Raw genomic sequence first — 27,951 nt, 5'->3', positions numbered from 1 at the left:
TCAGATTGCTAAGAGGCTTCAAGCCCCAATTCAAGAGCTGGCAATGAGCTACAAGCCCTATACTGCAAGAATTAATTCTCTCATAACACGGTGGACAGACCTATGAAGTGAGGAGGGTATATATGAGACAACAGGAATTTCCTGTGTGGATGTCTTATTTTAGAACTCTTTCCCCAAGTGGTCCATTAAAACTTCCTCTCTCAAAGCTTTTAGAATAATTTTCACCACTTTTTAATTCTAGCCAAATCTTATTGGCATCTATCTTGGGGGAACCTTATTACTGTTGACTTACTGCAACTGCTGCTTTTAGAATTTTGATTTATATTGTTGTTGAGTTTATATTTTTAACTTGTTGTCTTTACCTAGAGTCATTTGGGTTGGATGGGATATAAATTTAAATATATAAATAATCTGCAGAACATCATTGCTATATAACAGTGACGGGCTAACTTTTTTGGTACTGAGTGCTAAAATTGGAGTGTGCATGTGCACGCACCAGAACACCAAAAAGAGCAGCTGACCAATATGCATGTGTGAGGCCACCAGCTGCTCTTCTGGGTTCTGTCAAACACATGCTGCTGCACAGCTGGTCCGGCAAACATGTGCACTGGCCAGCTGCTCTCTTCTGGGTTCCAGTGCATGTCGGTGCACCAACAGCTGGCTGGTGCATATACGTGTGATGGAATCCAGAACAGCAGCTGGTGACGGTGTATGCCCACAGAGAGTGCTTTGTGTGCCACCTCTGGCATGTGTCCCATAGGTTTGTGATCATGGCTATATAACATGGGTCCCCATCCCTGTGCCATGGACCCGTACCAGTCCATGGCCTGTTGGCAACTGGGCACACAAGCAGCAGGCAAGTGCATAAAACTTCATTTGTGCATGTATGGGAGGTAGGCTGTGTGTGCCAAACCATCCCCTCTCCACCACCATGCCTGTCTATGGAACTAGAAAGGTTGGGGACTGCTGCTCTATAATCCTTTGCATTGTAGGAGACATATTTTCCCAATGGGTTTGCCCACCCCACTCATACTGGCAGAACGGACCTACTGCAGACCACATCAGTCAAGTAATTGTGGCTGCTGGGGTCCAGGAGAAGAGCCTTTCCTATCACAGCCCCCACACCTAGGAACATCTTGCTACTGGAGGTGAGATCTTCTCCCTCCCTCCTGATCTTCAGGAAACACCTTAAAAGTTGGTTGTGCCCATTGGAGCATGGAGCCCTGAAGAAGCTGTTGGCTGGAGATGATTGGTCCACTAACAGAGAAGATACAACCACCTCTCCACTGCAAACTTGTTTTAATATTTTGTAATTTTAAATTGTTTTTATAATTGTTTTTATATATGTATGTTCTTTTACATGGTAAGCTGCTCAGAGTCACTTTGAACCACGAGATGGTAGCATGTTAATTAATAATTATTTGATTAATTACATGTACCAGCATTTCAGTTCAAGTGAAACCAATCCTAGACATATTGGCCAGTTTGCCCTTCAACATTTCCCAACTGTCTATCAAATGCCTTTGCTTCTACCTTATCATGTATGTGAATTAGTTATTATTTCTGAGAATCCTAGTTTGGGGGATTTGAATCTCCATGTCTGACATAGCAACGTAAAAAAGGAAATGATATAGTACATTATTTACTTTTGATTAGTACTTGTGGATGCAATGACTCTGAGTGATGATTTCAGAAAAAGGATTCTTAGTATTACACATCAAAAACATTATGCAGTCTTTCAACATATATTCCTGATTCAGATTTTCTCTCGAAAAAAATCAGTACAGTGGAAATAATGGAAAATAATGGGAGAATAATTAATGTAAGGCAATCTCAACATTTTATGCAAATAAAGGTAGGAAAGGTGGGTTTGCATAGCTGTGATAGGAAGTTAACATATATTAACATGACAGAAAGAAAAAAATGTTATTAGAGAGAGTTGCCTGATCATAGAAAATATGGTTTAGTTCAGGAGAGGAAGAAACATTTGAAACTAATTCCACCTTAATTATATCAGAAATAAATTCATCTGGAAAACTGCTTTTATGACTTTTCAAGATTTTATTATGTTACCCTATGTTAAAATATTTTCAGAAATAGTTTTGTTTCCAAGTGAGGATTTATGGCTGATGTCTCTGAAAGACCGGGAATGGCATTGCAGTAGAGATTAGCAACCGGATGGTAAATTATGGCTGTCCGTAGTTTTTCTGGACAGAGATCGTGAGACCACCCACTTGGGTCCTAGACAGTTGTTCCTCATGAGAAGACTGTATGCCTAGCCTAGAGAGTTACCCCCTGACAGAGATGGATTATAAAAGCATCTGATTGACAGTTATCACAGGTAATTTCACTGTCACATGCTCAAGCAAGTCTGTATTTCAAAAAAAAACCTACACCCAAGCTTTTATACTTAGCAGTCAAGCCATAATTCAACACATTTAATCTTCATGCATTTTTCCCTTGCCTCACCCTGTCCTAATAAAGTATAGCTATTTTTCAAAATGTATTCCAACAAGGCAGTGCTACCCCCTATCAAGTTAAAAAAATGTCCAAAGAAAACAAATAAACCCATGCCTTCCTACCTCACACCCTGTTCTCAGAGGAATCAACCATGAGTAACTCATATGGGAGTCAGGAGAGTACAAGTATTTCTTGTTTGTGAATGGGAAGAGTTACTTTCACAAATTAACAGACTAAGCCATGAATCAGGAAGTCCTCAGTCATAATTCTTTTTTTATATAATTGACCACCTATTCCTCTCCTGCTTCTCTCTCCTTTTTTTTCTATTTTAAGAATATTGTAATTGTTTTCAGTGTAGGTACAAAAGGTAAGTTAGAAACAAAGAACTAAAACAGAACAAGAATGCAAAAACATGTGTCATATCCATCATATAATAGAGCCATTAATAAAATACTTCTGACCACATGGAAAAATAGTGGTCTATTTCAGAATTCATAGGTGGAAAGTAAATGTCTTAAACAAAGATTTAAAAAGTCTTGTATGGCAGAAACTTTTCACTGAAGTAAAACAAACATTTAACTCCTTATACATTATTACATAAATTCTGAATGTTTGATACAGTTCAATATCACCTGTAAGCCTTATTTAATTACTGCCCAATTAACAGTGTGGCAGTTAGAAATTAAATTGATGCAAATTTTGTCTATCAATACAAATCTTTTCCTGAGAAAAAGATCATAAGTAAAAGGCTTCATGATTTAATGAATATTGATATATTATAAGTATTAAGAAAAATAATACATATTATTTAATCTGTCTTTAGAAAAAGAACAACAGTGACAAATTCAGATGTAATGAGCACTATGTCTTACAATTAAACCTTTTGAATCTGTAATTGTTTGCTTGTTTTCATTTTCTTCATACAAAATAGATTACCAGACTCACAACTGTTGTATAAAACATCTAAAAACTGTAACAATAAAAGAAGGAAATAGTGAGGAAATATAACCCATGTGAAATTAAAATTGAAATTAAAGTTGCTTTTGTGTGGGATCTCGTTAGCTAAAATGTGTTAGGATTATTGAAATATTTTACTCTGTATAACAAAGTCTATGTAATATTCTAAATTTATTGAAAATAATTAATCTTTTGCAAAAGAATATGAAAATAATTTTGCTCTGCTTTCAAGCTCCATTTTTTCATATTTGAATAAACATTTCATATCTGACTTAAATAGGAAGATGAAAATGACAACTGGTGCATACAAACAAGAAAAGCTTGAATGAAAATGTTGTGATGATCTGATGACAGTTTTATATTGAATTACATTAATCCCAGGAAAGACAAAATTTAGCTGTGATTACCTGTGAGAAAAGAATACTGTCAAAGACAAAGCCAGGATTTTTTTTTAAAAAATGATTTTTTCTGTCTTGTCACAGATATGGATTGTAGCCTCCAATAAGCATCTCAAATAGACAATCACTACAGTACTATGCTAACAATTTCCCCCACAATGGAGGAAATCTCTGAAGCCATAGATCAAAAGGAAACTTATAATACATGATCCATAATTAGATAGATGTGTGTGTGTGTTCCTTTTCTCTCTATCATTATAGTCCTCTTCCATGCAAAATTTCATGAATCACCATCTTTTCTCAACATCAATTTTCCAACTAATTGAGATTATCAACATTGAATGTTAAAGATGGGAAGATCTCTGAGTTATTAATTCTGGAATTAGCAACAGCATTATTTCTCTAAGTGATTAGCCCAGAAATACTGCAAATACTAGATCATAAGAATGTAGGTTAAACAAATGCAATTAACACATTTAATAAAATTCAGAATAAAACACTTGTAAATACTTGGAAACTTACAAATATGTTTGGAGCGGGCCTTTTTAAAGCGAGTCTCAAACCAGACAGACATCCCATCTTCAAGAAGCTGGAACAGCCTTTGTTTCTGGGGTTGATAAGTCTTGACTTTCCAGAAAAAGGTTCCCTGCAGCATCACTTTAACATCTTCATCATCTGTCAAACCTGGAGAGAAAGCGATAGGGGGCAAAGATGAAACAAATTTAGTACTTAATATGCATCTTGAAACAAAAGAGCAAGAGGCATTGCTTTTTACCATGATTTAGAACTCAATTGCAGGAACTTTGTTTTCTGGGCAAATCTTGGAAACTGAAAAATACTAGGTCAAATTAACTTTTCACTTATCTATAATTAGCCAACACCATCCAAAAGAATTCAAGAGGCAAGAAAACAACTACTACAGTTTACATTTTCCTTTCTCCCCATATTTTGGTTTTTAAAAGCCTGACTTCTTTTGGGGGGTGAAATCATTTTATGGTAAGGTTTAGAAACTCTTACAATACTTCTTAAAATCCAATTATCACCTGCACATTTTCTGATTCTTTGTCAACACCAATATGATTCAGAACAATGATACAATGAAAAATGAGCCAATTTCCAAAGCAGGCAAACCCAAAGATCAGAAGAAGACAAAGACAAAAGTGTGGTGACTGGGTTTGGATCTGAAAGTGGAGCTTCAGATCCAAAAGACAAAGCACGGGCAATTACTCAAATAGTCAAGATATTCGGGTTTATGAATCAAACCAAGATCAACGTCATACAGAACAAGTCATGTCTTTACTGGGTCCTGAATCTATTGATCCAAATTGTTGTATTATACCTCCAATGACAGCACAGATTTTGATAACAGCAAAGATTAGCCTGAAACTGCCATTCTCAAGAGCTGAATCTGATGCATAGAAATAATAGCAAACTTGGAATCTATAATTGGCTCCAAATGCAGCCACCTACCTTTTGACCCAGTTTACTCATTTCAATAGTATAATTACAACCGTGCAGGATTGCTTTAGCTGCTGGTAGGCTTCCAGGCTTCCAAGGTACTGCACTGTTACCTACAATGCTCTTAGAAGTTCTTCTACCCTACACATTAGTATATTCTCTAACACAAGAGGATGTACTAAATGCCTACTCATGAAAATCTGTAGCTCAAGGTACAGAAAGCAATATTTCTGCATTCAACTGGTCACCTTCTTGTCCTTTAACAAACAGATGGAAAAATGTCCTTTCCCCCAGGGCATTTAGAGTTGTTTAACTGAGGACACAACAAGTATTTTTTTTAAAGTACTCTTTTTGCACCTTATTGGGATTTTAAGTCCTACAATTAGGAGGTGTACATTATTGCAACTGTAAACCTAAGACCATGGATCATGTTTTGTATCCTATCAGTAAACGAGAATTTTTCCACATCAACAACAGATTTATCAAACTCTAGATCAGGGGTGTCAAACTCAAGGCATAGATCTGGCCTGCAGGAAACAGCGAAAGACTGGCCCGGAGTGCCTCTGCCAGGGAAAACAGAGCTCTGTTTTTGCTGGCAGAGGGCTGCAGAAGGCTGTCGTGGCCGAAAACAGAGCCTCGATGCGTGGCGGAGAGCTGGCCACAGCCATCCCAGCCATACACATATAGGTCAAACACAACCCTAATGCAGCCGTCAAAGAAATAAGGTTTGATACCTCTGCTCTAGATGGACAGTTCTACCTAACTGGGGAGCAGAGGAATATTTGGTCTGATGATATAAGCAGATGTGCAAGTCTGTTCAAATTGGCAAATATAAGACATTCAAAGTTTGAACAGCTCCGTGATGTGGATATGCTGTATCATAATTCCCGTCAACCCCAGCCTTCATGGCTCAGAAGATGATTGGAATATGGAAAACATTGAAGTACTGACAAAACGCACATAAGAGAGAAGTAATTCAATATTACTTTTCATTGTAGTTTAAGTTTTCTAAAAATGAAAGCAAAAAAAAGACCAGTATTATACTTGGACTGAGGAAAATAAAAATGGAAATACAAACAATGACTTTCCATACACAGTAAATGTGCCCACTTACAGGATGCATATAACTAAATATATTCAGTTTGATCCATAGGTTGCAAAGTTACTTCACCTTTTATTCTGGAAAAATAGATAAAAACTATGGTCAATCCCTGTTATCAGTTTCTGATGCCCAAAGGGACAAATAGATGGAATTATACTCAATATTTAATTTCCAGGTAAAAGGTTTAACAGTCAAATTAAAGTTTGCTTTTTCTGCCACATTCAGAGATTAAGTGGGCAATTGTGTTGAAGAGCATTATATTTCTTACTAATTTATTATCTTCCACTTTCTGTTGGGGCCTACATAGTTTCAGTGCTTGGATAACAGAAAAAAATACAAAACAAAGACACACACTATCATTATGTATTAAGAAATTCCAAACGCAGGTGGGGCAGGTATTTTTCTATGCCACACCTGGCCAGCAGAATGCTTTATAGTGATTCCTGAAATTTATTAGCAGAAATAGTTCAGTTCCTATAAATAGATGAGGAAAGTAATAGAAACAGGCACAGAGATAAGATCCATTTGGATATCATTTAGGTAAATTCAATCTACAAAAAGCACACATGACTGAAATCTGGATTATTCAAGATACATATGAAAATTTCTGAATGAACCTATTATAACTTTTTTTAGAAAGAAAAACTGCATAAAGTATTACATAATTTGGAAATCATTCTAAAATAATATATCTTGGCAAACAATGTAGCAAGTAATTTATTTGGGATTTTAAATGTTCCATGTATGTTTACATATACAAACAAACGTGCAGTGTATGTACATATGGCTTAGGCAAGCAAGGGCAGCTATGAAATTTGTGGAAGTACCAGTAGGAACAGCACCAATATGATGCACTGGTGGGTGGGTGGACGTGTGCGCACACATGTGTGCATGTGTTGACTCCTGATGCCCACCTGGACTAGTTTCTACAGTTTTCTTGGCATCATTTTCAGAAGTGGGTTGCCATTGTCTGCTTCCTAGGGCAGAGAGAAAGTGGTGAGTCCAAAGTCACCCAGCTGGCTTTGTGTCTAAGGTGGGACCAGAAATCACAATCTTCCTGTTTCTAAGGTAGCTTGATGATTTAACCACTACACCACAATAGCTCTATGACACACTGTTGGAAAAACATTAATTATTCAGTCCAGATCCTCTTCCAAAATATTTCCATGCATTCCCCTCCATTTCTTTTACCCTACAGAAATTAAGAATATTTTTTGATGAAAACAACCCGCTTTACATTCTGTTCTCTCCAAAATAGGTTGTACTTATTGTGCTCTCTCTTCCCTCTGGCTTCAGACTTTCCTGGAAGCACACTGCCACTTGAGTTTTTGGGACTGGTTAAATAACTCTGTTATATAGCTTTAAGAAAAGAAGGAGTTCCAAGCAGTTCAGCCTCTGGGTGATCAACAGACTAGTAGAGAACACAATTTGTTGCCTGCATATGTTTTCATGTTCTATCCCTGAGAGCAACGGATTGTAAACAGACAATTTATACCACAGGAAAATGAAATTAGAATCAGATTAGATTAAAATGGTTGCTAGATTAAAGAAGTTTATAGGGCTCAGGTAGGAAAAGGTCAGCCTTTTCTTCTTGAATATTCTTTTTATACTTAAAATGTAAGTCCAAATAGTATGCTTGGTCCGGAATGGGACAACTCACTGCAGCCAATTCGCCATAGCCAACTTGCCATGGGACAATTCTCTACGGCCAACTGACCACGGGACAAGAATTACACTAATATTGCAGAAACCATGGAATAGAATAATTCATGAAAGGATGCCAAAGGAGGGACAAAATGAAATCTGAACGACAAAAATTAAAATATTTTTGAATCATTTTAAATAATTAAATTTAATTGTTGAACTACCGCGCAGCAAGTTGTCCTGTGACAAATTGACCATGGGGAGTTGTTCTGCAGTGAGTTGGCTGTGTTAGGTTGGCTGCAGAAAGTTGGCTACAGCAAGCTGACATATACCCTTCTGGGTCTGCCTAATAGGGAGAGGAGACCAGCCAGCTCATCTACACTTGCTTGTGTTGCTTCATCTGGAGTAACAATGCCTAAACTGGACACCCCCCTGAAGAATTGAGAGGTACAGCAGGCTCTTCTTTCAACTTTTCAAGCAAGCAAGAATTAGTGTAGGGCTACACTAAGCCAATCCATTGAAATTACACTCCCCCCAACTGGAATACCAACCTGCAACTGAGACATTTTGCTTAGACACAAGCATGTCTTCATCATGTTCCTGCAAAGAAGTAATTAACTGTATCTCCAACAAAGCTAACAGGAATAGCTCTCTCCACCAATTGAGTGGACTGTAGGTCAAGTTAAAGCATATACACACATTCCTTTCTTTAAAATTTCAATGCTACTTCCTCCTGATACAAGAACTTCTTTAACGGAAAACCTGTATCACACGTACACACAGAGACATTCAGCCAAAAATGATAACAGAATGAGCAGCAAGGGAAGAAGTAATTGAAATTGGAAATTTTAATAAATGGAATTTGGTAAATGCATATTCTAACTATGTGTTTACTACCTACTGTATTGTTATGATGAATGTTTTTCCAGGGAAGAAGAAAATGGAAATGCCTCTCAGCTCAGAAATAGAATAGCCAGGCCATATTTTACAGAACAGAATAATGTGGAGAAATAAAAGTGATTGAAGAAGTGGGGGGGGGGTGTTTGAAAATAAAGGCCAGTTTCTAAATCTTTCTTCGACCTCAAATCAGCAAAACAAAGAAAAAAGAATCATAAATACAGAGGGAAATAGAGGACCATATAGATTGCTGTTTCTCAACCTCTGAGGCTGAAAATTATTGATCTTGCTTGTATTTCCTTCTGTTCACAATATCAAGCATGTACACATACATGTTTTTCAATTCTAAACTTAAAAGAAAATTCAAAAGTGGAGTTGTTTTCCATACTTCAGGTGGAATAATTTCTTTTCATGATGAGAAATGTCTTGCTCTTGGGCTGTACGGCTCCACTTTGAAGGAAGGAAGTTATTGTTATTTGTTCCAAGAAGGAACACAGGAGTGGTGTAATTTTTGCAGAGATCTTGCAAACCCATGGGGTGCTGGAATGTGATGGGGTGGAGGAAGAAAGGTTGGTGATGTTGTTGATACAAAAATGGACAAAGATTCCTGTTTGCAATGCAGCTGACTCCTCATAGAGAGAGCTTCAGTTCTGTTACTGTCATCATCATTCCAATACAGTAAATACAACGAACACGACACCACACACAGTGTAATCACTTTTCCAGCTGTTCTGAAGAAGAAGAAAAAGCCACAGCTAGAGTTTTTAGCTGATCTTTTAACAAGGAACAACCACACCATCACTGTTGTTTTAAAAAATATTTCTCCTGGCTCTGATGCTTAACTACAATGCAGAGAGGACTACAAAAGTTTTGATTTTGGCCAGATCAACTTGTCACTTTCTGTACTTTTCTTTATCCATCCCACAGATCCCATCTGTGTTTGAGGATTTTGTTTATAGCTAGCTGAGTGGCAGTAGGTCAAAAGGATGTGTAAAGGGTCAGCCATGGATTTAACAGATGTGTTTATCACAATTATATTTGCAAAGAGTATATTATCCCTTGTAGATTACAACAATAAAAATAAACAAAGCAGATATATATTGTATGAAATTCACATATGAATAATAAAGCAGTGATAAAAGCAGATCAATATGCCACTTCTATAAGAAGATGGATTTTATCAGAATCTGTTAGGAATGGAATCACATCACTAATCTTGCATGTTTTTTCCTACTTTACAGCAAGTATTCCCACTTATCTATGTTTTTATATGCAAAATGTTTGCACTCACTTTCAAACCTAAAGTTATTTATGAGAAGAACCTTGGATCTTGCAGCTAAACTCAAGCAGGAGTTGTATGTTTTATTTGTCACAGCATTCCATCTCAAGACCCCAAGTGCAATTTTTTCTAAACAGGACAATTTTATAAGAAAAATAAGAATAAAAAATAAGCGCTGGGAGCCTATGAATTATTGGATAATACACACAGAGAAAAAAGTAATACAGGCAAGAGATGAAAGTCACCTTAGAATAAAGATATATTAAGCCTTCAAACATCTTGATAATGCTTGTTATCCATATTGCATAGTTTAGGAGCAGAGTTACACCAGAAGGTTTCTAAAATCAGGTGTGTGAAACAAGGCAGGGATGTGACAGGAAAAAAGACTTAAACTGCAGGGGTTTAGCAAACTTATAGTAATTTAATTTAAAGCAACTGACTGTTCCAAACAAACACCCTAAACGTGTCCACACAGAAGTGATCTTGCAGAATTCAGCAAATTGTACTCCAGAGTAAATGTTTATAGACCTAAATCCCAAAAACTAAGACTGCTGTGTCATTTTTAGAATTGTACAGACCAGAGAAAACATCAGCTGTTCTGGAGCTTTATTTTCCTATAAATTAGATAAAAAGATAGGGGAATCCTGAAAATGCTTATGCCCAACAAAACCAGAATGGATCGGGTTTTTATTTTGCGGACAATTTAGTTCATTTCTCATAAACTATCCTTTGTGACTTTTTCCACTCTCTTATCAGACTGGTGTTTTTCAACAAGAAGGGGGTGTTCCCTGGCTGCTACAAAGAAAGTAAGTAAGACACAATTGCCCTTCCTTAAAACAGCAGGCATAAATGCTTAGAAATTGGTGAAACCAGAAGAGAAGAGGCAGACCAGAGAGAGGACAGGCCTTTCAGTATCCAAGTGTGTATGTTGAAGTAGAAAAAATTAAGCATCCTGGCAAAGCATCAGGAATGACTGCAAACGGAGCATGAGTATCTGTAAGATGTGGTTTAAAAAGTCAACACTCTTTAAAAAAAAAAAACCTGGTCACATTGTTGCAGCTGCCATCTTAACTCTTGTGAGCATCCCCTACAGATACTCCTAAAATGGAGATGCTGGTGGAAGCTCCTCATTTTCCGCTCCATGGCAAAAAGCAAGAATCTCCTTCTTTTGTCACCCTTTCTTTATTGTCTTCATTTGAAATATCTGCCTGCTCCCCTTTCTCCAGTACCCAAACTGAGGACGTGCATCATTCAACTACCTCCACGGCCTCTCCTTCACTAACTCTATTGCCTTCCTTTTGTTTTCCTTGTAAAGACTCTTTTCTCAATGGATGTCTTCCTTAATCATCATTATTTATCAAATTTAGATACCACCTGTCTCCCAATGATTCTAGGCAGCTTAGAATTTTTAAAACATTTAAGAACAGAACAATAGAAACTATACACACAAACAAAAACTCCAGTAACACAAGACAGAAGAACAATGATGGCAAAGCAAATAAAGCAAGAACAGAAACAAAGAAAATGGAACTAATCATTCTCTTCAGAGGTCTGTGCAAACAACCAGTTTTGTAAAGCTCTTCAAAACCCAGCAGCATAAAAGTACTTTTTGAGTGGGGGCAAAGGGGTGTTCATTTCAGAAGGCAGGTGCTACTACAGAGAAGTCATGCTTAGGGCCCTGATAGGTGGCACTGTTTAATCAATGGAACCCTGAATGCGCCAGTCATGCCAATTAGAACCAGTTGGTTTGATACTATGGGAGACAGACAGTTCTTCAAAAAAAAAAAAATGAGCTCCTGTACTCTACTTCTTCTTAATCTCAGGCTTTAAAAAACCCTCTTCATTCTCTACAACTATGAGTACAGGCATCTTTTCCAAAAATCAGTCGTTCAGTTGTTGTCAACTCATCAATGCTTATCTGACACGAATATTTTTGGGGTTATGGTTCCACTTGATCTGAGGAACTGACGCTCTATTTAATTCTTAATTCAGAATTGAAAAACAATTTGCAACTCTTGATTTGCACTCATGTTCAAGGAGCAGATGACACATATGATTACGAGGGGTTTTGCACAAATTTAATCCTGTACTAATTGCTCAATGTCATCCCTGCCTAGTCACTGTTTTGAGTCACTGTTTGCACTCTACATGGAATTGTCCCTAAAGACTGTCCAGAAAGTAGTCCAGAATGCAATGGTGCATATAGTTTTGGGATCACCTCTCCCTAAGAACATTTTCCCATCCCATCAGGTTGAATAAGATTGGCCCATTCCAGATCCCCTCTATTAAATCTCGTTGTCTGGCAAGGACCTAGAAAGCAAGTATTTTCCATAGTTGTGCCTACCCAATGGAATAGCATCCCCTCCCTCCCCAATTTGCTTTGTTTCTTCTGAAAGGCTGTAAATACCTGGTGTTTCCCTCAGATACTGTGGCAGGATGTGATTTTTTAAAGAGTATGCCATAGCATTGGCAGTGTGCTAAAGTTTTCTGTGTTTTATTTTTCCAGACACTACGGGTTGTTTCATATAATATAAGTGGCAATATAAAGTTGTCAAAAAGTAAATTGAAGTCAAGTCAAGTCAGCATTTATATCCTGACCAGGAATTATAATCTAATGAAATCCCTGCAGAAAATATGGATCATGCATATCAGGAAGGGACACTGAATGATGATACTAAAGCTAACCTACAGTAGGATTGCCAGCTCTGGCTTGCAAAACTCTTCATGATCATGCAGAGAAATTCAGAATGGCACCTCAAATTTGGTACCCATGAGAATTCAAAAAGCATTTTATTCCTTGTTGGCATGAGGGAAAATTGCAATAAAATGTACATAACATGTCTCTTAGACTAGCTTCGATATCGTAAACTGCAAATGTATATCTTACTTTAGTCCAGAATCCAGGGGCAATCCAGTAGAAGATGTCTAGTTTAATGTTGGCTGAGTTAACATATTCAAATGTGTTATTAAATATAAAATTATCAAGCACATAGTTGGACAGGCCTGAAGAAAAATCAACATTAGTTCTGCAAAAAGTAAATCTGTTTGGTTAGGGTTAGGGTTAGGAAATAAATATTTTGAATCTAGAAACAAGTAAATAGGTCAAGGTGGTTGGAAAAACACTGGTCACTTGCATTTTCCAGGGGATGGATATCAACAGGTGAATTTATTGCAATTCTTATGCATATTGGGACCAAAACCAAAAGGGCAATTTCACACAAGGATAACATTTTAATAGTATAACCTCTATTTTAGGTTTATTTCTTCTTCTTTTTTAAGAGAATGAGAAGTGAAAAACAGTAATTAGGAAAGGAAGAATGGGAAGTAAAAACTGTTTGTTAAGATTTGGAGTTAAATCGAGAGTCTTTTGTGTTTTGAAAATCTGAAGTTAAAAACTATATGTGCATCAGGGTTCAGTTAAGTGCATTAACCCCTATATCCTCCTCTGAATTCTAGTACACAGTGGCAGAAATACGAGTTATTTTGCTAGAATCGAAGACCAAAACATTTGGCAAGGTATAAATAGTGTTCAGAACAATGTTGGTGGAAACAAGATGACATATGAGTAGAATGTCTTGCAGAACTGTTTTTGACCTGGAGGGTGGAAGACTTACATTAGGACATCAAGGTTAAATATAGATACAAGGAATTTCTTCTGCAATACCCACTGGCAGTTTCTATGACGCAGTAATGAAATGATTCAGATGCTGTAAGAAGAAATGCTGAAACAAAATTGAGCTGGGCATTTCTCAAAGAATGACATATTGCACAAAAGTGTAATGCTACTACTTAGTTTGGCAATCTTCCTGTATTGTGAGATTTACTGAATAGACGTGGCTGTCTGAGCCCATGACCAATATCAACACATCATGTGAAAAGTGACTCTATGGAAAGTGCAAAAGCAGAAGGAGAATATTGCAAAAGAGACAAGGGCAAATTGCAATAAAGTTTTTCCTCCATTCTTATTCAGGATAAAGAAAATGCATTCTATAATTGAACAGAAACATTTTCATTTTATTTACCTTCAATTTGTTTTTTTTTTAATGTGCAAAATCCCTTTACCTGGGAATCCCAATTAAGTAAAATTCTGAACTAATTGAATTTTTAATTGCAATGAGGTAGGGCCATATGTTAGCAATGTCCAGCTGTGTAATTTTTCCATGCTTTAGTAGCAAGATTACTGTTTCTACGGGGGGGAAATCTGTATCTCATATATCAATCAAAGGTATTTTGAGCTAAATGAATTTCATTTGAATTAAATACAGAGCAAATCACAACAATATAGTAGTAACGAAACAAATGAAATACCTGAATAAATAATAATAATTTTATTGGCAAAAGTTGTCATTTAGTTTCCATATCTGCTTTTAGGGGTGGGCTGCTATGGGTTCGCCCAGGTTCAGGAGAATGTGTAACTAATGTTATGGCCAGTTTGGAGAACCTCCAAATCCCATCCCTGGCCAGCCCTGCCTGCCTTGCCCCTCCCAGGAGTCTCCATGTGTGGTCCATTTTGGATGCGAGGTAAGTGCAAGGGCCCGTGTGAAGGCTCAAGGGGGGGGGGGAAATGGGCCTCCCAGAAGGCCTCCGGAGCCCGGGGGCCAAAGTTTTCACTTAACAAAGGAACTTAACAAACAACTTAAAAAAGTTGTTCCACCTTATGTTTTAAGGTGGAAAAGTAGGTTATTTATCTAGGAGTATACTGTCAAATACAAACTCTAAATTGTTTCAAAATAAATATGTATCCATTTGGAATGACACTAAGAAAGGTTTACAAAAGTTATATAAATTGCGACAATCTCTGTTGGGTAGGATCTTCATAATCAGGATAGATGTCCCACCAAAGACATTATTTTTGTTTCAGACTTTGCAAGTAATGATGGCTGGGGCTCCATTCAAGCAATGGAAAATTTCTAAATTTATTTGGCAAGGGGAAAAAAAACCCAAGAATTAAGTATAAATTGTTTCAGGATATGAAAGAAAGAGGTGGTTTGGATTTAAATTTGTATTTTGAGGCATGTTATATGGTTTGGCTAAAGGAGTGGATAACCCTGAAAAATAAAAATTGGATTGGAAACTCATTGAGGATGGTACACCTATCTATGGTATGCTAAAGTTAAAATGAACTTTGGATTTTAAGAATTGTTTTGTTAGGCGTGTGGAGTGTGTAGGTGTGTAGTGTTTGGATTTAATACAAAGACTTTTTTTCTAAAATATCTCTGGGTGTCACCTCAAGAAACCTTTTTTTTAAAGGAAATAATAGTGAGCTCCAGCTGCTGGATTTATAATGAAATAATATCTTTTATTCAAGGTGAATTAGCTAGAATCTTCATGCTAGAAGGTTGTACATGTCACGAGTTTATCTACATACAACTGAAAGATTTATTGTGGTTTTCAAGCTTCTAAAAATGAATTTGAAATCATATTTTGTACTAATGATGAGCATTCGAGGTGGCGCAGTGGTTAAATGCAGCACTGCAGGCTACTGCTAGATCAGCAGTTCAGCGGTTCAAATCCCACCGGCTCAGGGTTGACTCAGCCTTCCATACTTCCGAGGTGGGTAAAATGAGGACCCAGATTGTTGGGGGCAATATGCTGACTCTCTGTAAACCGCTTAGAGAGGGCTGAAAGCCCTATGAAGCGGTATATAAGTCTACTGCTATTGCTATTGCTATTCTATAGATAATATTTACAAAGTGCTGTTACCGTTGAACCTAGAAAGTGAATGTGTCAAACACTAAGATTCAAAGTGGAATTTTCTCTGATTATAATGCTAGAGCAATGGGAAAATACATGGACTAAAGTGCAAAATCCATGTTGAATTATATTCTTAAAGATTTTATAAAATGATGTACTCGTAATACTTAACATCATATAATTATTGAAGATGTATCAGGTGTTTGGATAATCTGTTGGAAATGTAAGGAGGATGCTTTTTGTCACATGTGGTAGACTTGTGATAAGGCAAAGAAATGTAGGAAACAGATTTATGATTTAATTAGAAGATTTTAAACATGGGCTTACAGTGGAAATTGGAAATTGTTCTTCTAGGACAGTGTTGGTGAACCTTTTTAGCACCGAGTGCCCAAACAGGAGAATGCCCACATGTGTCTGTGCCAGAAACTGGAAGAGCAGCTGCCCAGTGCTGAGGTACACGCCGGAAAGATAATCTTTCAGTTTCCAACACACGCATGAGCACTGGCCACCTGGTCTTCTGGTTTCTGGTATGCATGCACGCATGAAGAACAGCTGGCTGGCACGCCAGAATCCGGGAGAGCAATGTGCGATGGTTTGCGTGTCCGGTGAGATGTCTCTGCATGCCACTTCTGGCATCCGTGCCATAGGTTTGTCATCATGGTTCCTACACTATTAGATAAAGAAATAGTGGGAGGGAATGAAATTTTGTTGCTATATATGTTGATGGCTACAAGAATTCTATATATCCAGAAATGGAAAGAAGCATTAACTTCCACAAAGGAGTTGAAAAGATGTTGGGCAGGAGGAGATGATTGTTGAGTGCACTATTTAGGGATAAGAATGTAAATAATTTTCTGTTTCGGACTTTCCACATGAAAAAGAAATATATATATGAAATTTTGACTTTCGGTTTTCACAATTACATGGGTTGCTGCTATAGAAATACCTATCTATTACTATTTGGTACAAGCAGAAAGTTAATACCATAATTTTAATAAGCATCTTACTGCACCCCCAAAAAATCAGAAAATACTGCTTTTTGTTTCTTGTTTTATTTCATTTCCCCTCTTCCCTCACTTTATCTCCTCTGTCCCCTTTTCTTCCCCCTTTTTCATTTCTTCATTCATTTTGACAGCATTCAATCTTTTCCCAAAGGATAAAGTTTAATGGCTTCCATCTTGTGATATCTGAGAAAACCTCTATATTTTATTTATATTACATGCCACCGCTAATTTGGATATACACATACTTGGATATTTAATAGATTCAGCAAAAACACAGTGCTTCAAAGATACCGTGTTGTTGTTTTTTAAAACAGAGCCCCTACCAGCAAAAATTGGGAAGGGCAGATACTGAAGCTTAAGATCAAATACTTTGGCTAACGAGCAGAAAGGACTCACTGGAAAAAACTCTGTTGTTGGAAAAGATTGATAGCAAAAGGAGAAAGGGACAGCAGAGAGGATGAGATGGTTAGATAGTGTCATCTATGCAATGGGCATAAGCTTGAGGGAAAGAGTGGAGAATGGGGAGGGGGCTGGCATGCTGTGGTCCATGGGGTCACGAAGAGTTGGACCCGACTCAGTGACTGAACAATAACTATCAGCAAAAAGGTTATTAACTTGCAGAAAATTCAGAAGAGGAGTAGCATTTTTTGAATTACAATATACTTTAAAATTATTTGGGTTTTTTTACAAACATAATGTTATTGAACACACATGGTAATAGTTTACGGTACAGCATATACTGTACACTAGGAAACTAAACAAACAGTATTTGTTTATTGTGATATTTGCCTTATAAAATGGTCTGAATTGAACCACAGTATTTCTGAGTATGTCTGTACTGTACATACCAAATCACTACCTATCTTGTCCGAACTTGTTTTTATTTTAGTAGTCCCTGTGTACCCAATTATTGACTTTAGGCAGTTATTCAGGAAGCATTCTAACATTCCAATAAAATATTGACATCATGCAGTTAGTAACCAAGTTAGTAAACATAAGATTACCACCACTAATTCCTCCCCCCTCCCTTGTCGCCTTAGTCCAGCATTTCCACACAGGCTAGTTTTCCATGTAAGTGAAACAGCCTAGGAGCAACAGGTTAGACAATTTTACAGCCCTCTTGAAGGATGAGTGATTGCCATCTGACTCTTTTTTGTCAGAAGAGATTGACATCCAGCCCAATCATGCAATTCATAAATTACTACAGAATTTCCTACCTTTGCAACTAAGAAAAGTTGGTTGCAAGAAGATTGGAAGAATAATTCATAATGAGGTGTAATGAGCGACATATTTGAGACATATGTGTATTTATTTAATGTATTACGTCTCACACACTATCATCCTTATGAATAACTTGTTTGGCTTAGGAATAGCAAATTTTTGACATTCTCAGTATGTAACTGGGTCTTTTACAGTTAACAAGAAAAGGAACACTCTCTTGAGAGTCTGGAATATCGTACATCCATAAGTTGCTGGCAGAATCAGATCTGTGAGCACACACCTGCACTAAAATCAGCCAACCATCAGGTTGTGTGTTATGAATCCAAAAAACAATTTCTAAAACCAGAAGAAGGGGAAAGGACTCTCCAGGATAAGGGGAAATCAGAGAGCTTTCTCCTTTTCTAAATCAATGGTGCAAGCTTCTTAAAGTAACAATTCTAAAGCAAGCCATAATATGAAAAAATACAAGTAGTACCCAAGTAAACGAGTCCTATTCCTAACTCTATCTTTACCTCAAATTTGCATATAGGTCAAAAATCATACTTGCACATGGACTACTATAACTAAAAATGATGGATGACGTTCTCCTTTCTCAAACCATCAAAACCACTGAAGTTGTGCAATGTTCTTCATGAACTGATGAAAACTCCATAAGGAGGATATATATTAAGCACGCACAACTTAAGCATTGCATAAAAATATTGCGTGGCGTTACTGACTCAAAGGAGGACAACTCGGTCTATCATTTTCAATAATAGGCAGCTTATTGATAGTACTGGATGTCCTTAACCCAGGAACTCCCTGTATATATTTTCTGCTTTAATTTCTGAAGAACAAAATTCCCTATTCCAAATCATTTAAAATCCTGAGCTTCTGAAACCAAGAATATATTCTTGGAATAGCTTGCTCTCAGACCCAATCAATGAAAGCAGTGTTTCAATACAAATTTAGTTTATAGATTGTGGAGTTTATAGATTAGATTAATTAGATTAGAAAAACTGGAACAACTTGGTGCACAATCTCAGGGGCACAGAATCCCCACAAAGTTACCATAAGATTTTGTTTGTGAACTTCTTAAGAAGACCTTAAAACAGGACATTACCACAGATGAAATGAAGCTTTGATTCCATCTGGTACTTTCTTGTTAAATAGAAGATGGGCGAATCTTAGTTGTAAAGCACCCACGAGGTACTTTTGGGGGGGAAATTTGAAAGATGATGTAGGTTGATCATTGTCAAAGAGGTAGAACAAGTTTTGTTATTCTAAACTCTCATCCTTATTGCTGTTAGCTGTTAACAACTGTTACCTAACAGTTGCATGTTTTTAAATCTGGATGTCTGTTCTTTATAAATTAGGAATACAAAAATCAATACGATTCTTCTCCTGAATTTGTCCTGCTCAGGGTAACACAGGGTAGCTGATATATAGTATTCCTTTTCTCCCTCAAATAGTGATTAAATTTTCCTAATCTGCTCTATTAAAAATAAAACTTCAGTTTTTCTGTTAGAAATTTAAGTCAGGATTCCTTTAGTTCTCTCTAAATAGCCCGGATGAATGAAATAATTCAATAATACAAAGGAAAAATAGAGAAGGAAGCAGATTTATAGATGAGTTTAAAAAAAGTAGTTGATTTCCTAGACAAATTGTGGAATTGAAGAGTTTGATTTACAAAACACTTAAGTCAGAAGTTGTCTAAGATGTATAATTGTTCTACATGCGTTTAAAAGTTATAGCCTCTATTTTTTGTCCAAACACAGAAAATACTTTCTATAGCCAAGTCTTAGCAGACTCCGAGGTAACAATGATTTTCCTTTAGCTCTTATTCCAATTATTTTTCAGAGTTTCCAAGTTATCATTGGACCAAGCAGAATAGAACGCAAACCAAGTGCACATTAAAAAAAAATCTGAATATTTCACAAGAAATTTCTTTAAAATGTGCTAGTTTTAGTAAATTGTTACAGATTGTACAGTTATGTTATCTATAAGCATCCATGTTATTTTACATTACAACTATTTTCCAATCATTTTATTTTGCATCTATCTTATTATTAATAAACCAGTTTAACGTTCCAAAGGTGCTTTTCAAAAGGCAATTGTTTTTCCTTGAAAATATTTCGCTTCTCATCCATGAAGCTTCTTCATTTCTGAACTGAAGAAGCTTCTTGGATGAGAAGCAAAAGTGCAAAATAATCCAGGTCATTCCGGATGCCTGAGGATCTCCATAGACAAATCAAATTAACAGCATTGAGTGCATAAAGTCAGTTCAGAAAAAATACAAGTACTCTGGACTTTGTGCATCTTTCTGTTCTTTTTTACAGCTGGCTATGGATCAGAGCGCAGAAAAAAACTTTGAAATATCCTTCCCCCCTTTTTTAAATAGGGATGAATCTCAGCCTTTCAGAGCTTAAAATTCTTACTCTTGTTTATCACCCAACATGGTGTTGCCAAAGGTCATGTCCCCAATACTGCACATTTTAAAAAGCTCTGCACATTCTTGTACCCATTTGGCTTGAGTCTCAGACAATTCAAAATCAGATTTACAAACATGGCACAGCATGCATTTGAAAAGAGACAGAGGCAGCCTCTATCATCTCTGGTCATGGAGGAACACAACAATACTTTGGAGTTATTTATGCCCCTAATTTGGGGCACAATTATCGGTAAAATCACAGAAGTATGGAGTTTTAGCTTTTACTCCTTAAAGTGCAATGCCCAGAATTGGGCATCTATTCAACATGGAATCTGACCAAAGCATAATAGATTGCAATTAGAATAATTCATTGTTGCAAAGGCGCCACTACTCTTATTCCAGAACACATATTCATTCAAGCTTTTGTTCTCAGTCAGTCTTGTTAAACAGAAGATGAGTGTTCCCTTTGTGAATCAGTTTAGTTATTTTTCTTTTTCTTTTCATTTTAATGAAGACATTAAAGTCTTAATTTGTGACTTCAAAAGCAGAGCACTAGTGGCATCTCATAGAATAATGTAAGTTTATTTCAACTCCAAATGAGATGGTTGCGTATCTGGCCAGAATTTTTAGCACACTATGAAGGAACAAATGCCATTTTTCTCTTAACCTTTTTTTGGCATGATCCAAGCAACTTTTTAAAAGCCAATCGAAAGCGGCTCTTAATGGAATAAAAGAAGACGAGCTTTCTTCTGCAAATAATGTGCTCCATGGTGCCCACACTGGACACAAAATCTGGGCAGCATTCAGAATAGCAGGGCATAATATGTGCAAACACACCAGATTCGTTTAAGGCCCTTTTCAGATTTGTTATTTCCCGTTTCTGCAATATCAATAGATTGGGAAATAGCAACATTTAAGCAGTCAATATTTAATAATCTTGTCAGGAAGCTATCTTGTAAGTCACAATTTGCATATGATGCATAATGCATCACATTCACTCTGATAGTCCAGCAGAAGGTAGGCAGTCACAGAACAAATAAATTAGACTAGAGGCTTCCCTGAGACTATGTTATGTGTGAATATCTGTGTATGTCTATGAGTATTTTTTAAGGAAGCCCTGCAATCAATACACACACACACAGAGAGACACACACACAACATGTTACATAAGGCAGCACTGCTAGTGAATCTCTGAAAAAGAAACTGGAAAAATACTAATTCCTTCTTGAAGGGAAATGTTGAGCTCTACCTTCCAGTAGTCCAACTGAAGTGAGATTACCCAACATTTCACCAAAATCACAAGTCCACTTTTAAATTATTATATTAAAATCTTAATGACTGCAGAATTAAATCTGATTTTAAAAGCTTATCATTCTAACAAGCAAATTGGAATTTCCTTGTAAGAAGGAAACTATTTGTTAGAAGGCTTGATTATGACATGGAAGATGTTCAACGTTAATCTAAATTCCAACTACGGAACTTGATATGTGAAAGGTACTTTATTTATACCAATTATACAATCATCAAGTTAAGGAGATAAAGATATACTTGATCTTTGTGCAGCTAGAACTAAAACAAGAACTGAACAATCTGAATTTACCTTAATTAAATGGTTCATGCCACTCTTCTCGTGTATAGTACTACTCACAATATTGGCATTTGGAGCTTTGGAGAACTCTATCTCATCATATATGCTTTATCTAGATATTCCAGGGTATGCCATCTTGTTAAGATAAAAAATGAGAAATCTATGCATTAAAAGAAAGAACACATATTTCCAGAGGAATGGTTTTGCTGACTTCAGAACTGTTAAAATATCTCCTTTCAGCATAGTTATCAAGCTGATTTTCTAGCTCTATCTTACCTGTAAAATAGTAGGTGAATATGTCACACAGGCTATCACTAGACTACCTTTGTACAAAGAACACATGAGTAAGAATTGTGCTGGAATTTAACAACCCCAAAAATGTTGTTAATCCAAATGAATGGCTATGCTTTCTTCTCTCAGGTAATGAAAACGCTGTGGTTTCCCAACATTTCTCCTATTTGTTTTACCAGCATGGAAGTCTAGAGCCAAACATTGCTGTCATATTTTCTGTCATACCAGGAACAACCCCGCCCCCAAATAGACTTTATAAATACCTGCTAATTCAATTTGATAAAAGCAAGTGACAGGTCCAGCTTTCATCCCTTGCTTTGCAGAGTCCCACAGGGCTTGGTACTTTCTTCGCTTCTGTTAAGATGTACATGAAGCCATTGAATGAGATCATTTGCCACCAAAGTCTAAGATATCATCAAAATCTTGTTGACATCCAGTTTATGTCTCAGTCCATGATGAGTGATGCTGTGAGCTTCTGCACACAGTGCCTGGAGGCCATTAAGGGCTGGATAAGAAGCAACAGGTGAAACTGAACTCTGGCAAGACAGGATGGCTTTAGGGTTTTCAGGTCCAGGGAGAACCACCATTCCTGATCTTGGATAGAGTGGTACTGCCTCAGACAGACTCAGTAATCTGGGGCATCTTCTGGACTCACAAGTCCTGGTTGAGGAGCAGGTGGCAGTCATGAACAACTATGGATTGTATGCCCTTTCCTATACCAATAATCCCTGTTCACAATTACCTATGCCCTACTTGTCTCCCAGATGAGGCAGGTAATACTATGGGTCCCATCTCCTAAGGTGGTCTATGAAGCAGTACCAAGAAGAGCTTTCTCTGTGATGAGGAACATCCCTGCAAAAATAAGGCTGGCCCCCATTTTAATACTCTTTTTCAAGGTCCTGAAGATATGGTTCTGCCAACGGGTTAGGGCCATGATGGTGAACCTATAGCATGCATGCCAGGGGTGGCACATAGAGCTGTCTCTGCTGGCACATGCATTGTCGCCCCAGGTCAGATCTCCATGTTGTTTTTTTGGTGAGCTTCTGTTTTCCTGCAAACGACGAAAGAGATCTTATCTCTTGCTGTACTACCAGTGTTGGGATGCCCTGCCTCCCTCTGGCAAGCTTGTTCATTCATGTCCATACATGTGCATGTTCATGCCTGTCTGCACATGTCCACACATTCACAGACATGTTCACACATGCACGTGTTTGCGCATGCACACACCTTTCAGTTTGGCCATGCGCATGCACAGTTTGGGACTTGGTGCCTAAAAGATTCACCATCACTGAGCTCCAGAATGATATAGATCCTATCAAATGGATTGTTCTTGCTAAGGGGTTTGGCGAGGGGTATTCGTTTTTGTATTGAAATTTTATCTTTGTAAGCCACCCAGAGTCACTGAGGGTGAGTTGGGCAGCCATATAAATTTTCTTAAGTAAATGTATGACTGAATAGAATTAGAAAATGGGGGTTCCCATTTTTGGCTAGAGAGAACAGGAAACCGCCTCAAGACCAGCATCAGAAAATGCAGTAGATCTTAGGTTACTCAACTCTGTATGCCTTAAATCCTGGCCAATGATTTCAGGCTCTTATCCAATGCCTGGATACTGTAGCGGGTCTGGATTCAAAGTAGTTAATACTTAAATTCAAGCTTGACTGGCTTTGTGATTTTTTCTAGTAACAGGAACTTTCCTTCTTTAGTGCTTAATGGGATTATATTTCCCCAAATAGAATTAGTACACAACCTGGGAGTTTTGCTAAACAATTTCTACTCAAAGAGCAAGTAGCAGCTGTGGCCAGGAGAGACTTTATACAGATTCATCTGGTGTGTCAATTGCATCCTTTTCTGGACCAGGAGTCCTTTCTCATAGTCGCTCTCATTTTAGTCATGTCATGTAGAAGATATATAGATAGTCCTTGACTTACAACCATAATTGAGCTCAAAATTTCTGTTGTTGAGACATTTGTTAAATGAGATTTGCCCCATTTATGACTTTTCTTGTCAGTTGTTAAGTGAATCATTGCAATTGTTAAGTTAGTAACATGGTTATTAAGTGAATCTGGCTTCCCCCATGGACTTTGCTTGTCAGAAGGTCGCAAAAGGTGATCACATGATGTTGGGACATAACAACGGTCATAAATATGAACCAGTTGCCAAGCATTTGGATTTTGGTCACATGGTCATGGAAATGCTGCAAAGGTTGTAACTGTGAAAACTGTCATAAGTCACTTTTTTCAGTGCTGTTGTAACTTTGAATGGTCACTAAATGAACTGTTGTAAGTCAAGGGCTACCTATATTGCAATATCTTCTCTATGGGATTGCCCTTGAAGAGCATTTGGAAGCTACAGCTGATCTAAGTGAAGTATCATAAGCCTCTGTTCAACCACACAAAACATCTGCAACATGAGCTGTAGTGCTTACCATTGAATTGCTGGTTATCATCTGTAAATCCCTTCATGGCATGAGACCTAGTTATCTGAGGGACAACCTTACTCCCCCACCCCCATCCCTTTTTTTTGTCTGTTCAGGAAAAGTCAACAAAATAGATTTTGTATAGGAATACATGTAAAGTACACATGGGTACTTTACTTGCCTTCAGGAAAAGAACTCTAGAGGTTCAAAACAATTACATATATTCATTTAATTTGGGCTTTGTGGCAAGGTTTAATTTTGTGAATATCTACTGTATATAGTATACATATATCTATATCTATAATATAGAAATTGAGGGCTGGACAACAAAAATGAATTCTTTGCTGAAAGGCTACGTCTTCAAAATTGGAAAGATAAATGTATAAGACTACTTAGTTCTCCGATTGAAGACTTGATGTTACTTGCAATTTATGAAAAAATGGTTTGCAGCCACAAACTGTAGATGGCTAATTAGAATGTAATACAGTAACTCTTTGTGTGTGTGTATGTATATGTATACATACATACACACACACAGAGAGAGAGAGAGAGAGAGAGAGAGAGAGAGAGAGAGAGAGAGAGAGTACATAATGGCATATATAAATTCAAAACCAGAGTATAGCATTTTGGGGTTCAATAAACACAAGTTGAGATGAATGTCATTACTGAGACTGCCTGAGCAAAAGATGCATATTCATTTTTAAGAGATTTTTTAAAAAACTATAATAGTAGTATTGGCAGAAGTATGGCACTCTGGACTAGCTGGCATTTTTGCTTGTGAACACCTTAAAATCTCCTCAGCTAAAAAGGACAAAGTCCATAAAATAAATTCTACTTATAAATAAATATGGCATATAGCGGTAGATAGTTCTTGACTTATGAAACAAGTAAGCTCAAAATTTTTGTTGCTAAGTGAAACATTTATTAAGTGAATTTTTCCCCATAGTATGACAGTAGTGGGTTGCAGGCAATATGCCCCGGTACGGGTATACCGGATCCTGCCCGGAGCACCGGGTACCGTTCCAGTACGGTGCTCCGGAGGGCCCATCTGCCCGCCCGAGCTCCTTACCTGTGCTTTAAGCCTTTGCCGCTTCTGCTCACGTGCATGGCGCATATGGCTCCTGCACAACACTCCGCCAAGCAGCTGGAGCACCATGCAGGCTTGCAGAAGCGTTGCAGGCAAGTACGACCAGAACCCAGAACCCACCACTGTAGTATGACCTTTCTTGCCACAGTTGTTAATTGAACCTGACTTCCCCATTGACTTTGCTTCAACCATCATAAATGAGTTAGTTGCCAAGCATCCGAACTTTGAGCATGTGACCATGAGCATACTGCAAAAGTAAGTATGAAAAATGTTCATAAGTCACTTTTTAGTGCCATTGTAACTTTGAACAGTCACTAAATAAACTGTTGTAAGTCGAAGGCTACCTGCATAATGCACTTTCTACCTGTCCATTAAGTGCATTTCCTAAGACAATGTTGATATGAGGCAGCATGGAATTCAGCTTTGTGCAGCTCCATGGAGACTAATATTTCAAGTCTTGAGACAACAACATACATAGCTGTATAGTTGTAGACCTAAAACAAGGATTGCTACAATAACAGATAAAACAAGTTCAGGCTTGTCCATACTGGCAGCAATAGCCTTTTAATTCCTTGGTGTATCAGCAGAAGTTTCCAAATACACACCGGGCCTACCTTGGTACTCCATGGATACTTCAACTAATAGCATGAAACTTTTAGATCTAACTGGCATCATGGAAATTTTTTAAATGTTTGGATGACATTTAATGTTTGCTGACCCAGTGCAAACAAATATTACCATAGAAGGTATTCCCTGCATAAACTAGGGGTCATAGCAAAAAAAAAAAGAACAACTCAGAAAACACAATAGATGCAAATTATTCGGGGAAACATTTTGAAAATCTATAAATGCAGATAATGGAGACGTGGAGGATGTAATGCTACATTCTAGCATATAGACAATATGAAGCATATATACAATCTATCTTTCTTTTCCCTGCTCGCTCTTTCTTTCTTTCTTTCTTTCTTTCTTTCTTTCTTTCTTTCTTTCTTTCTTTCTTTTCTCTTTTTAAGAACAATAGCTAAATTTTAAAAAATTGCTTGTCCTGGGAAATGAAGATCTTTTAAATAACTTCTGTGTCCAGCCTCAGTTGTAGCATAGTGGAAAAAGAAAAAGGGATTCCCCATTTAGTCTAACAAGGCTGCTGGTGCTCAATTTTGTTATTAGATGGTATAGATTGCATCCCAGCAGAATTTTGTTGAGAGTGATACACCGGGGGATCTTTTTCCCACAGAGGGAATGAAATTCAAAAAGTTCCCAATTTAGATAGGTAAAAGTGTGCGTAGGGATTATCTTTCTCCTATGTAGCAGGTGGCTGGGTTAATCCAAACATCTTTACTGTACTTTAAAGGTTAGCATACAAACAGCAAATCTTTTTCTGAAGGGAGTTTTCACCATCTATCAGTTTGGACTATAATTTCCATCAGCACTATACAGTGGAGCATTTGCTGCTTGCTGACTATAAACATTTTATTATTGTGCACTTGGAAGACCAAGTTGTTTTAAACTTTGAAAGAGGGTTAACTCTTCTCAAATCTATCTTAAAACCCATAATTATTCATTGCTTCTGTAACTATGCTATACTACTTACACTTTTAATAAACATATCTTACTCTACAAATTCCTTGAACTTTAATCAAGACTGAAATAAAATTTCTTGTCTAACATAAGTACAACGTAAATTCATTTGCAAGCAGCGCTTTGAATCTTGGAGAAACTGGTTATGCTATCATTTGAATCCCTTCTAATTTCATTAGAAGGCCTGATGGTGTCATTTTTCATCTGCAGCCCACCCCTATTTTCCCTCAAGTTTTTTTTTTCATGTTTTCACTTTTCCCAAAACAAAAAAAATTGACAGATATAGGATTTTTTATTGGTAGCATTACCGATAAGTATTTGATATCTGGACACATTCCTAGTATTCATATTAGAATTGGACAATCTTCTTGGCTAACTATGCATACTAAATACACAATAATTGTGCACTGAATTTATTATATACACATGACTTATTATAAACCAAAGAGGCATTAGACCAAGAACA

At 37.1% G+C, this 27,951-nt stretch overlaps 1 protein-coding gene across 2 annotated transcripts in view; it reads right to left on the bottom strand.

Moving 5' to 3' along the window:
• Window positions 1-27,951, bottom strand: part of PLCD3 (phospholipase C delta 3) — a 70,048-nt gene that overhangs the window by 34,350 nt on the left and 7,747 nt on the right. For both annotated transcript variants that reach the window (XM_032235441.1, XM_032235442.1), the window contains exon 2: window positions 4,338-4,499. In XM_032235441.1, coding sequence (XP_032091332.1) covers window positions 4,338-4,499 — 162 coding nt within the window. The remainder of the gene's footprint in view (window positions 1-4,337; window positions 4,500-27,951) is intronic.

The sequence above is a fragment of the Thamnophis elegans genome, chromosome Z, assembly GCF_009769535.1.
Source record: "Thamnophis elegans isolate rThaEle1 chromosome Z, rThaEle1.pri, whole genome shotgun sequence".
Classification (NCBI taxonomy): domain Eukaryota; kingdom Metazoa; phylum Chordata; class Lepidosauria; order Squamata; family Colubridae; genus Thamnophis; species Thamnophis elegans.
The sequence above is the reverse complement of the archived record's forward strand: the minus strand, read 5'-3'. Positions and strand labels throughout refer to the sequence as shown.